The following is a 12,575-nucleotide window of genomic DNA, read 5'->3' on the forward strand; positions in this document are numbered from 1 at the left end:
GTGTACAAGAGTGTAGGGTGGAAGAAACAGCCTGGGTCTTCAATAACATTATTGAGCTACTGAACAAATCATAGGCCTGTTCAGCTTTGGGCTTTCCTATTCTGGGAGAAAAAAAAAAAAAAATCAAACAACCCTTTTATGTAGGCTTCTCTCTGGGTATTCCGCTAGTTGCATTTCTAAACATCCTAACTGGTACACTCAGAGCAGGTCCAGTGGAGTGGTGAAGATGGGAAGTGATGGCTATCATTGGAGACTGACTAAACTGAATTCAAAGGAGAGAAACAATGGTCATAAGACGGCTGGCTGTGATGGGAGGTAGGGAAAAAGGAGATTTAGCTTAGAACTTTTTTCTATAAGACAGTGTATGTGGGGATTAAGGGTATAGACTCTGGATTCAGAAAAACAGGGGCTTGGATTCTAATTTTGTGATTTGTTAGTTATGAACAAATTGCTTACTCTCACTTAGGCTCTTCTTCCTTGTGTGTAAAATGAGGAATAAAGCAGAGCATATCAAAGAATTGTTGCAAGGGTTAAGTAAAGTCACATATGCTAAGCTCTTAGCACAGTGTCTAGCAAGTGTTTAGTACACGTTAGCTATGATTTAGGTCATCACTGATCTTTAGCCTTTTATATCTGCTAATCCATATCTCCCCCTGGATTGCCCCATACATACCTCGAACTCCTAGTGTCTGCCCTTTCCCTCCCTCCAACCATATGCTCTTCATTTCTGCTAATTAGGCCAATGTCTTGGGTGTAACAGAAAGACATGTGGTGTGCTGTATGAAACTAGATGTTGGGGCTTGGGCAGATTTGATTCATGGAGCATGCTATGAGCTGTCTGGTTATCCAAGGAGCCCAGTAAAAGCTGATCTCATCCTACTGATTGAGTTTGCTGACACTCTCATCATTTCCTTGTACAGTTTTTATGGTTCAGAATGACTGTTGCCAGCATCTAGAAGGAATTACTTTTCCAGGCAGTGCAATCATGCTGTTTATCCAAAGAAACATTGGACAATCAGAATGGGTTGCAGAGCTGTGTCCTGAGCTATCTGGCCAACTCCCGGCAAGAAGCTTCTTTGTCCTTTAAAGACTGAACTTTATCCTCAAGCAGTAACAGAAGTGGAATGAAAGGAGTTTGGAATTATTCAGCTTTGGTATGTGAAGAATAACTTACTGTGTGTGCATCTGAGGGGACATTTTTAAAGGAAGGAAACAATTATAGGATGTTTGTCTCTGCCTCACTGACCTCTCCATTTTAACCTTGTTCATTTTGCTTGAAGGATGTTTTGACTCTGTTTATGAATACAAATATTTTATGTGATTCATTCATTTATTCAGCATTTGCTGATTGCCTTCTCTGGCCTCAGCACCACTGAAGGTACTGGGATACAGTGCCACACGAGTCAGAGGAGGTTCCTGCTTCCAAGGAGGCTGAGTCTCAGCTTTTGGGGTACATGGTGTAGCGGACCTGGGTTGAAGGGATTGAATATTGCAAAGAGGAATGTTCCAGGAAACAAATGTCAAAATTGTTCCAAGGGGAGTGTTGACTGTAGAACCTATACCCCTTAAAATGTCAGATTTGCCATAGAACAAATATTAGTTTTTCTATCGTGCTTCTACCAATAGTTTTTCCTATAGCCTTGAAATATGCAGAGCTCCTATTTAAGTCAAAAGCTATTGTACAATCTTTTTTGAATGAAGGCAGTAATTAGTCCTTATAATATGGTTTATTATAAGAAACTGGTAAAATCTTAGATCTCAAAACATAATATGCACAATAAAATCCTGATATAACATAATTAATCTATACTTTGGGGGTTAGCTCAGTTTCCTTCAATTATCATTATAAAAAGATTTCACTCTAACTAGAAGAAAGAGCAGATTAATTTGTAAAAGAATTATATATGCTGGTTTAGTTAAACAAAGAAAAACAAACAGTAGGAAGAAATGTGGATATAGTGAGACATTGACAAAGAATACAAAGCATCAGCGAGTCTTTAAGATAAATCTACTTCAGCATTTTGTTATAATAATTGCAGGTGAAATTAACTATTTTGGGGGAAGAATAAAAAATGAATCAATTCTATTTCAGGTTGGCACTTTGATGTGAGGTTTTAAGCATTTGTAATTTCAAGTTGAGTAGGTTAAGAAATGGAAAATATGGCATTTGAAAATTTTAATGAGTATCTATGTTTATGGATACTGTTTTTCTACGTAATATGTATGCATTTTTAGTATAACCATTTTCTTTCTCAAACACCTTTTTTAGAACCACACCCCTTTCTAAAGTACCTTATATCCCTTGAGTTAATCTCTGGGCTTCTCAAAAGAGTCTTCATGTAAATAAACTGATCATATACCTGGCCAGTCAGTGTCCTTCTCGTTTTAGAAATGAGAACAATGCCCATTCTCCTCCTCTCTGAAGTGCTGGAGCTGTGAGTTGCGGCACTCAGGGAGGTTAGTGCTCACGTTTTCTACCATGTGTCTTGTCTGCAGAGCCAAAGAGAAGATGAAACACGAACCCAGAGGAACAGGATGACAGACAGTGAGAGTCCCTGGTTCCAAATGTTTCCAGGTTCACTGCCAGATTTCTGTTCCGAATTGTGTAAGACAAACTGCTATCCTGATTTGCTCGTTTTTGTTAAGCTAGTTCAAGTTGGGTTTCCATCACATGCAACCAAGTGATTCCTGACTGGTGCGATCATTCCCACCACTGCCCCGTAAAAGCCCTTCCATTAATTCAGGCTTTTCAGCCTCTTTCCTGAACCCCATTTGTGTGCCTTCCTCTGCATCTCTGCATTGTAACTGCCATCACTCCATCCCCTGTGGAAGTGCAATCCTTACTTAGCATCCATCCCAAGTCCCTCTACCATTGTACACCTCTCCCCAGCCACTTGAGCCCTCAGCATTCCCTCCAACCTTGGAACTCTTGTGGTCTTTGTTCTCAGTATGTGATCACCGGCTCTTGCCTTTTCTTCAAACTTCTTGAGTACTGAGACACTATGTCTTACCTTTCTGTCTCTCCAGTGCCTTAAACATTGTAGCTAATCAGTTTTGAGAAATATGATGTTGTCAACTATCATTTTGTAGGTATGTAAGAATCTTGAAAGTACAATGGAAAATGAACTTAAATATAATAATTCATTTTAGCTGAGTAATAATTTTAGGATTAGGTTAAATCGAACAGCAGTAGTTCTTACAGTGATTAGCTTTATAGGAAGATGCTACTGTATTGTATATGTACACCCTGTTTTTCAAAGAGGATGTATATTGGAACATAGGATTGCTAACTTAATAAATGTCATACAAGGTTGTTAGAGCACAGCTGTCAAGACCAAGGATTCCTGGTATTTTATGTTGATGTTGAATACCTTTTCGATTTTCTTCAAGTGACTTGAAATTATGTCATGCTCCTGGCCCAGTCGTCTTCTAGGCAGGTCAATTGTCCCATGCTACAGGTATGTTTATGATGCCATTCTAATGTCACTGTGCTTTCACCAATCCCTGAAAGAAATCGTCTTTTGAGCTTTATCCGTTTCCATATCTATTTCTTTGAGGGTAACTCCAGCTGCCTTACAACTTAAATAAATAATACACCATGATATTTTCCTTGCATTCTTGGTTGCAAGCCCACCTCTATTACTTACAAACATTTTGTTAGCTGTTAGCTGTTAAAGTGCTTGACCAGACCCAAAATAATTGGCAGAAACAAAGACTGAGGAACATGGACACCAAACAGAACACACTCACTGTAGAAAGGCAAAACACCGTCACTGTAGGAAGGCAAAACAAGAGGGAGCTCAGCAGTGAGCGTTTTTTAGCCTGTGTATAAACTCTTGCAGTTGAGTGCTTATTGTAGCAGTCAGAGCACAGAGAAAATGTTCAGTATTGGAGAAATGAAATAGAGTGTATACATGTATTGATACATGTGTACATATTTTGGGGAAATATTTCCAAAATAAAATGCTTTACAACAAATTAGGGGTAGATAAGACAGCATTAAACCAGATAACTTGGATAGAAAAAGAAGTTAACTGTAAATATATATTCAGTGTTTCTAAATATGCCTTCTTTGCTGAACACAAATGGACTCAAAACGTAGTACTTTGATTTAGGCTTGTGAACAGAAATTGAAGGAGAGAGATCCTTAAATATAAAAAACTAGTTCACAAAAATAACAGACCATAAGTCAGAATACCAAGGTAGTTATAAGCTTGTGCTGGAATGATGATGATTCTAGTTAGCAAAAACAGCAAGGTAGAGAGAGACTCTATGATAAGCAGAATACAGGAACACAGAAATTTCAGAAAAGTTTGGGTCACAGGGCTTGGCAGGCTGGTAAGGGTCACCAGACTAAATATCATTTTCTCAGGATGCAAGGTTTTTGGCTGGAAAGTTCTGGTGAAAGTTCTGACAGGCCTCCATTCTGGTCAAATGACTGGCATCTGTATTGTTTAAAAATAGTTTTGTATGGTTCAGGAAATGTGGGAGAAATACTTTTTCCTCCAAAAACTTAATACCTGCAAGTGTTGCGTGTGGATAAGAGCTATCTCGGCATCACAGATCCACTGGGTTTCATCTTAATAAGAAAAATAAATGACAACCTGTGTTTTTTTTTTAAAGGAGGTAGCACATTTGCTATGCAGGGAAAATTATAAATTAAGACTTCAGCTTCTGGCACTGCAAGATCAGAAGAAATGCTGAGGGCTATATTTTTGAGAAATGAGTACAGTAAAATACAGAGGAAAGAAGTCCCTCTTCCTATTGTGCTCCTAAGATGACAGTATAAATTGTCACATCTACTTAATTCCCAGGAACTGCATCACTTTTCTTTCCAGCAGGGCCAGTTTCATGGGTGCACAGCCTGGTGCAGCTACACACAACCCTTCTCTCAGAAAGGGCCCCGCACTTGGTTTAGTGCTCTCCTGTTGCCCTCTTGAATTCTTCATAATTTTAGTTTTGTGCTTATGGAATAAGGAACATCTGCATGAGCAGAGGAGCCCCTGCAGGTGTGGCCCCCTTGGGTTCAAGCTGGCAGGCACCCAACAGCAGGCAGTGGTACACAACAAGCATCTGATCTGGCAAGCACATGCCTTAGGCAGTCTGGGATCCCTTGACTCCCCTAGTGGGGTGGGCTGCAGCTGGGGCTCAAGACTGGGGTCTAGATTGGTGGTGATGATAGCAGTAGCCCTGGCCCTGAAAAAGAGGTGGGTATGGCATGGGGGCAGCACTGGGACACAGACTGTGACTCTAGTTTGCAGTCCATCTTGGGAGCCCATCCCTTTGACTTGTGCACAAATATTAATTCTCTGCATTGAGCTCTGATATAGAAACTGCTGCCACCAAGGCAGTAAATGTTGTCAGTAAATAATTAAAAAATAAAATCATATGAATGGACATTGCAATTAAAGCAGATCAGGGAACCATTATGATTCTTCAAAGAGTTTAGAATCTTTGGGTTTGAAAACCGCTGCAGTACTGAAAAAAAAATATCCACAGACTTAGAAATATGATAGTTCTATGTTTAATTTTAATTTTTAACTTTTTGAGGGCCTGTGCACTGTTTTTCATAATGGCTGTACCAGCCACATTCAACATCAACAGTATTCAGTGGTTCCCTTTACACTACATTCTCATCTGTACTTGTTATTTTTTTCCTCTTCTATTCAAACCATTCTAACAGGTATGAGGTCATATCTCATTGTAGTTTTAATTTGCTATTCCCTGATGATCAGTGATGCTAATCATTTTTTATATGCCTGCTGGCTATTTGTGTGTCCTCTTTTGAGAAGTGTCTATTCAGGTCCTTTGCTCATTTTTAAATAGCATTATTTGTTTTCTTGCTATTTGAGTTTTTTATACATTTTTGATATTTAACCCCTTATCAGATGTATGATTTGCAAATGTTTTCTCCCATTCCATAGGCTGTCTCTTTATTCTGTTGATTATTTCCTTTTTTGTGCAGAAGTTTTTATTTTGATATACTCCTGTTTGTCTGTTTTTGCTTTGGTTGCCTGTGCTTTTGGGGTCACATTAAAAAAATCATTATTCAGTCCAACGTCAAGGAGCTTTTCCTTGATATCATTTTCTTCCAGTAGTTTTACAGTTTTAGGTCTTAAATGTAAGTCTTTAATCCATTTGAGTTGACTTTTGTCTATGATATGAAATAAGGGTCTAATTTCATTCTTCTACAGGTGGATATCCAGTTTTCCCAACACTGTTTATTGAAGAGACTGTTCTTTCCCCATTGTGCATTCTTGAAATGTTTGTCAAAAACAATTGACTATAAATGCATAGATTTATTTCTGGGTTCTCTATTCTGTTCCATTAGTCTATGTGTCTGTTTTTATGCCAGAACCATGCTGAATTTGTTTACTGTAGCTTTGTAGTATATTTGAAGTCAGGTAGTGTGATGCCTCCAGCTTCATAGTGTTTTTTTTGTTTGGTTGGTTTTTTTGTTTTTTGCTACAGATTGGTGGGCTACTCAAGGTCTTCTGTGGTTTCATACGAATTTTGGAATTGTTTTCTCTATTTCTGTGAAAAAATGTAATTGAAACTTTGATAGGCATTACATTGAATCTGTAGGTCACTTTCAGGAATATGGATGGGGAGACATCTTTACCCTAATCAGTCATTAATGTAAAGAAGTAGATCATCAACAAATTGTATTAGGTCTGATGAGAAAAATACTACAGTGTACATCTCTCCTCATGCCAATTTTGAATCCTTTGGAGATTGTTTCTCAAAGCATAATCTATTGACTGCCTGTGTAAATAAATAAATAATATACACCCGGACTGGGGGAAGGGAAACTTGTTAAAAATGATTTCTCCCTCTCATGGCAACATCACATCAGAACACCTAAGGATGCTGTCTTGGAATTCATATTTCTAACAAGCTCCCTAGGTAATTCTGATGAACACTAAATTTGGAAACTACTGTCTCAAGAGAAAGGAAAGACAGAAAAATGAAGTTATGAGAGCTCTGGTCAGCAAGACTTCTTTTTTCTTTTTTCTGAGGAGGGGGTGGATGGAGTCTTGCTTTGTCAACCAGGCTGGAGTGCAGTGGCATGATTTAGACTCACTGCAACCTCTGCCTCCTGGGTTCAAGCGATTCTCCTGCCTCAGCCACCAGAGTTGCTAGGATTACAAATGCATGCCACCATGCCCAGCTACTTTTTGTATTTTTAGTAGAGATGGGGTTTCGCCATGTGGTCCAGGCTGGTCTAAAACTCCTGACCTCAGGTGATTCACTTGCCTCAGCCTCCCAAAGTGCTGGGATTACAGGCAGGAGCCACTACGCCCAACCCAGTAAGACTTTTTGCCATATCTAGTGCTTCAAGGAAATATATGATGAGGTGGTAGGGAATGGGAAACATCCACATTAGAGGCCTGGAAGTCCTTAGGAGCTTGAGACAGTGAATGTGTCCATGAATCACTGATACAAAGCCAGCACAGGTAAGTCCTGTAGGAACGTTGACCAAATGCCTGTAATATTGTAGAAGAGCAAAAACACTCAGACCAATGCCATCATTTTGACAGTGATGTGAGAAGAGACCCATGTATATAGGCAGATAGATGTATTTATTTTACTAGTTGTCTTAGACACAAAATAATTTCAAAAAATGTTAGAACCACAAATTGTAGTTCTCAGTACCAGATTCATTATACAATTGATTGTTAGGCTTTTACTTAATTATAGTCGAAAAATTACTCCTGGAAAATGCCTAGCAAATCTATGTTGTACACAACTTAGAAAAGAGATCTTACAGAGTATTTAGGAAGAGGAAATGTTTTTAAGTTTTTACAAAGCATAAAATGGAAAGATAATTTTCCCTATAATTATATTATTAGATTTTGTACCAAATGAGTGTGGAAGTACAGTTCAGCATGTCTAATAGAACTGTTCAGAGACAGCAGGAGTTTTGCTCCATAATTCTTGAGAATGGAGCAACTTTCCTTCACTACTCCCCACCCTTCTCAATCCACTAGTACCACAGTTTTACCCAGTAACCCTCAGCTTTCTGGGATGCTCAACTTGTAGAATCTCAAGGTTTAAAATACCAAGTTATTTATTCTAATCTCCTCTCTAGGACTTAAGTCCAACCTACAGTTTATGTAAAACTGCTCCATTCTGGTAATGGAGACCTTATTCTCTCCATGGCAGTTCTCATTGCTAGAAAGAAAACCCAAATTTATCTCCTCTTTTATTTTACCTATTGTACATTGAACTTTTGAGGGCTGCTTCAACATGACACCTTTTAAAAATATTTAAAGAGAACAATCAATCTACCTTCTTTCCTCAGGCTAACCATCACCAATTCTTTTCTCATTTAGATTATAGAAGACAGGGGAACATTTATCTTCTTTATTATGGCTACTATATGTCTATTAATACAACCCAAGATTATATTAGCTTCTTTTCTGGTGAGAGTCACACTCGGGTTAAGCTTGCAAGTGTATGAAATCTTTATGCCTTTCCCACAAATGGTTCTGTGATGTCATTGTCTCCCTGCCTTTGTTGGGTTTTATCTGCTTTTGTTCAGTGTCCTTGTCATATAGCTTTTTGTTTCTGCCATTCAATGTATTTGCTTTCCCTGTCAGCATCATGAAATCTGTAAATGTGATGAACACAAGTTCAATATTTTTAACCATGACATTGAACAGGCAACATTCTGTGTTCTACCATTAGAAACATCTCTAGGCTGGCAATCCTCCATTAATCGGTATTTGATCATCATCTAGTTATAGATCCTCCTAAATGTCCTGATATCTGGTTCATATTTCTCTAACTTGACCATAAAGATTTTCAAATTCCTTTATACTGTCTGAATGCACTGTATCTGTAACATTTTCCTAAGGCAATTCTTCAACTCTACCTAAAAAGAAAGTTTGACCTATTTTACATCAAAATCTTTACTTATCCTCCTGAGTGAGGCAGTGGGTTGAGTGATGATGAGCAGGTTGTGAAGGGCCTTGAAAACCATACTAAGGGGTTATGACTTTGTTTTGTAGACCATAGGAGGACTTCTGCAGCTGAACAGAGAAGCAATATAATTGCATCCAAGTGTGATATGTAGTACTGCCCAGATGCTGAAAGAAGCTGGAATCCTGAAGTTCTGAGAAACTGAAGCTGGAAGTAGTGGGGCTAGGGCGTGCATCACACATAACACATTAAGGAGGGAATTCTGCAGCAAAGGTCGTCAGTTTTTGGCCAGAGGACATTTTCCTAACTGAAATAATGGTGTTGAGACATTCCTGAAGCTCTTTCAAAATCGGATTGGTGACATGACTTCCTCCTTATGCAGAGCCAAAAATCTTACCCTTTGCAACTGCCTCCTATTTGTCCTGGTTCTCCCCTAGTAAGCAACTTTGAAAGCTTATCTAATCATCTTTCTGTATAACAACTTCTTAAATATTTTAAAACAGTGCTCATTTTTCTTTTATTCAAATTAAACATGTCCAATTTCTATACTAGAAATGTTATTGACGTAGCATTATCTGAAATAGGAGAGTAATTTTCTTATGCAGTAGGTTTCACTGGAAAATGTAAATCCAATTTTCATAACTTATCTTTTCTTGTACCAGTAGCGTTTAATATATAAAGAATGTTTTTTAAACCTGAAGTACCTTTTTTTAAGATTTAAAAAACCAGATTTTTAAAAAGTCATGAATGATATCTCCCTAATTTACTTCGTTTCTAAAGCAAGATTTTCATTAAAAATATCTACACTAATTAGACCTTTTAGAAAATAAGAAAGTATAATTAATTGAGATATTTTGCTTGAAAAGCCTTTTTGTTTGTCTTTAATGTTGAAAATAGTTTACTGACATAGGAAATGAAAAGAAGCCTAGTTAAATTCCTTTAACTCATTAAATTTGTATTAGAGTGGTGCAAAAGTAATTGCACCAACCTAACGGGAGTTTCTGCTGTTGTTCTGCTCATCCATGGTAGAAGCAATTTAAACACTTTTTTACTTTTCATGAATTATTCTTTACCACACAGCAAGAAACAACCAGGAGGCAGGTTGAACCAGGTGAAGGGAAAGAGGGAAGATTTTTTTTTTTTTTTAATTGAAAAGTAAACTTTAATGTCGAAAATTCAAATTTGGGGAAGACAGAAAAGATCACACACTTTGAAGGTTGCACAGTGGCCAGGCAGAGGCGCTCCTCATATCCCAGACAGGGCGGGGGCTGGGCAGAGGCGCTCCTCCCAGAACTGCAGGAAGATCTTCTAATGCCTTGGCTGAAGCAAAAAAGCTATGGTGATTGAAGGTAAAATCATCAAAGTGAAAAATCAATCTTGGATTAGCTTGGTGTCAGGATGAGGACTTTAGCTTAGCCATGGTAGACAAAATGGAAGCCACTGCAATTCTTTAGGTGAGAGGGAATTTACAATGTCTGAAAAAAATTAATCAGGCAGCTATGTGCTATGAATTAAAGTGAGCCATGAGATCAGTTGGAAGCTTGCAATAAACTAGAAATGAGTTTTTGCATTTTGATTATGGCGAAGGCAATGACAAAGAAAAAATATAAAGAAAGAATTTGTTGGACAAAGGAGGGAGAAGTTATTGTAAGTATGTTAATGGTTCATGATGGACTCGTGCACTGAAGTTGTTGAGCTCCATCCACTAGGTCAGGGTTTCTCAATCTAGCACTGTTGGCATTTTGGGCTGGATAAGTCTTTATTGTAGGGGGCTGTCCGATGCATTGTAGGGTATTTAGTAGCAGCCTTGATCTCTACCCAATAGATGACAAAAGTACATCAAATTGGCATTTTGTTTGACAATAGTATAAATAAAAATGTCTTTAGACATGGCCAGATGTCTCTTGGGGGTAAAATTTCTCTTTGTTGAGAAGCACTGGCCTAGACCCTTCCTTGGGCACAGCCATCCTTCCATGCCCAACCCCCGGAGAAGCTGTGCTGGTATTCAGTATTTTCTGTTCATTGAACTACCACAGCTGACTTATGACCTTGGTTCCCTTACATAGTGGACAAAAAACAGATTGGGAAAATGGAGAAAGAGGACAGCAAGCTTTTTAAAGTTTTATTAGTTTTATTACTTGTTTAAAATAACATTAAATAATAGCTAAGTATCTAAAGTATAAGGAATTTCTTGCCATCATTTTCTGTTTGATAATACCTTCCTTTAAAACCCATGTTTTTTGCTTTAATTCTCCTTTTTTGCTCCTTCTCTCATTCTTGAATCCTGCCTTTTTACTCTGCTTTGATGTTTTTCCTGTCTTATCAAATCTATATATTTGTTACTGCAAATCATTTTTAGATTAGAAGCAGGAGAGGTAGTAATAAATAGCAGCAAGAGGTCTTATTAGCTCTACATCACTTCTCCTTCTGTTAGTAGTTTATCTTCTCAGTTCTACATTTTAAATATCCCAATATCAATAATTTCAAGTATTTATAACCTAATTTTAAAAACAAAGCATAGATTAAAAGCAGATTGATTATAATGAAGTGTTGAGTTAAAGTCATTATCTTTTATACCTTTTAATTTAATTTTAATCAATAGATATTCTCCAGCGAACTATAAGTTTCTGGTCTTTCACCATCTGTATTAATCTCTTGATAATGGCTAATTTCTTAAAGATAAATTCCTGCTGAAATGAAATTAAGATTAATTCCATGTTCTTCCCTACTCAGCTTTTAATGATCTTCTTTTCTCTTTGATAAGCTTTTCCTGAGAGATCTGAAACTTTACTATTTCTTGCCCTATTCAGGGACACAAAGTTCTGCTAGATTATAATGTAACTTGCCCTGATACAGCATTCCTGGGTGTGACCACTGACCGTCATCTGTGGATCTTAGAAGGAGGCCATTCACATCACTGTTGCAGCCTGTTAACCTGGGGGCTTCGACCTGTGCTATCATTTCCTCAACTGTACATCTTCCTCATTTACTGAACTTTGATTTTTTTAAAGAATAACTGGTCCTACTTAGGAGACATATCAAGCACTTGCAATATTTGAGCTTTATTTGAATCCCAATGCAAACAAAATATTTAAATACACACACATTTATGAGATATTGGAGAAATTTGAACATTGACAGTATATTTGTTGATATTAGAAAACTGTTATTTTTAAAAGATATCTTGACTGTATTGTGGTTTGGTTTTAAAAAGAGTCCTTTTAAGATATATAGTGATATGTTTACAGATGAAATGACATTATAGCTGGATATGTTTCAAATGAATCTAGGGGAAGATAGGGGAGACGGGTAGGATATAGACAAGGGGAACTTGGCCATGAGTTAATTGTGGAGTTGGGCGATGGTGAGCTTATGGGATGGGGTTTATTATTTTATTTATTATGCTGTTCTCTCTAGTGTGAATATGTTTGAAATTTCATTTTCCATAATAAAAATACACACCATATTTAATGACAGCAAAAGTTAAGAGAAATGGGTAAAAGATACAACCTCTTGCCAATAATTGAGGTGCTCAGGGAAGGGGCCTCTCTTCAGGCTCTGAGGATGTATATTAAATATTTTAATTGGCTTAGATGAATTTTATTTCCCTTTCCAGTGATTCCTTTAGGTAGGGTATGTGATGCAATTCT

The 12,575-nt window shown here is 37.5% G+C and overlaps 1 protein-coding gene across 1 annotated transcript in view; it reads left to right on the forward strand.

The window, feature by feature from the left end:
- The first annotated feature begins 908 nt into the window (after window positions 1-908).
- NREP (neuronal regeneration related protein) overlaps window positions 909-12,575 on the forward strand; it is a 238,066-nt gene continuing 226,399 nt past the window's right edge. The window contains 3 exon segments of the mRNA XM_073010771.1: window positions 909-1,154; window positions 2,497-2,544; window positions 2,546-2,605. Of these exon segments, the coding sequence (XP_072866872.1) occupies window positions 1,125-1,154; window positions 2,497-2,544; window positions 2,546-2,605 (138 nt within the window). The 5' untranslated portion in view covers window positions 909-1,124.

This window comes from Chlorocebus sabaeus, chromosome 23 (genome assembly GCF_047675955.1).
Source record: "Chlorocebus sabaeus isolate Y175 chromosome 23, mChlSab1.0.hap1, whole genome shotgun sequence".
NCBI classification, from domain to species: Eukaryota; Metazoa; Chordata; class Mammalia; order Primates; family Cercopithecidae; genus Chlorocebus; species Chlorocebus sabaeus.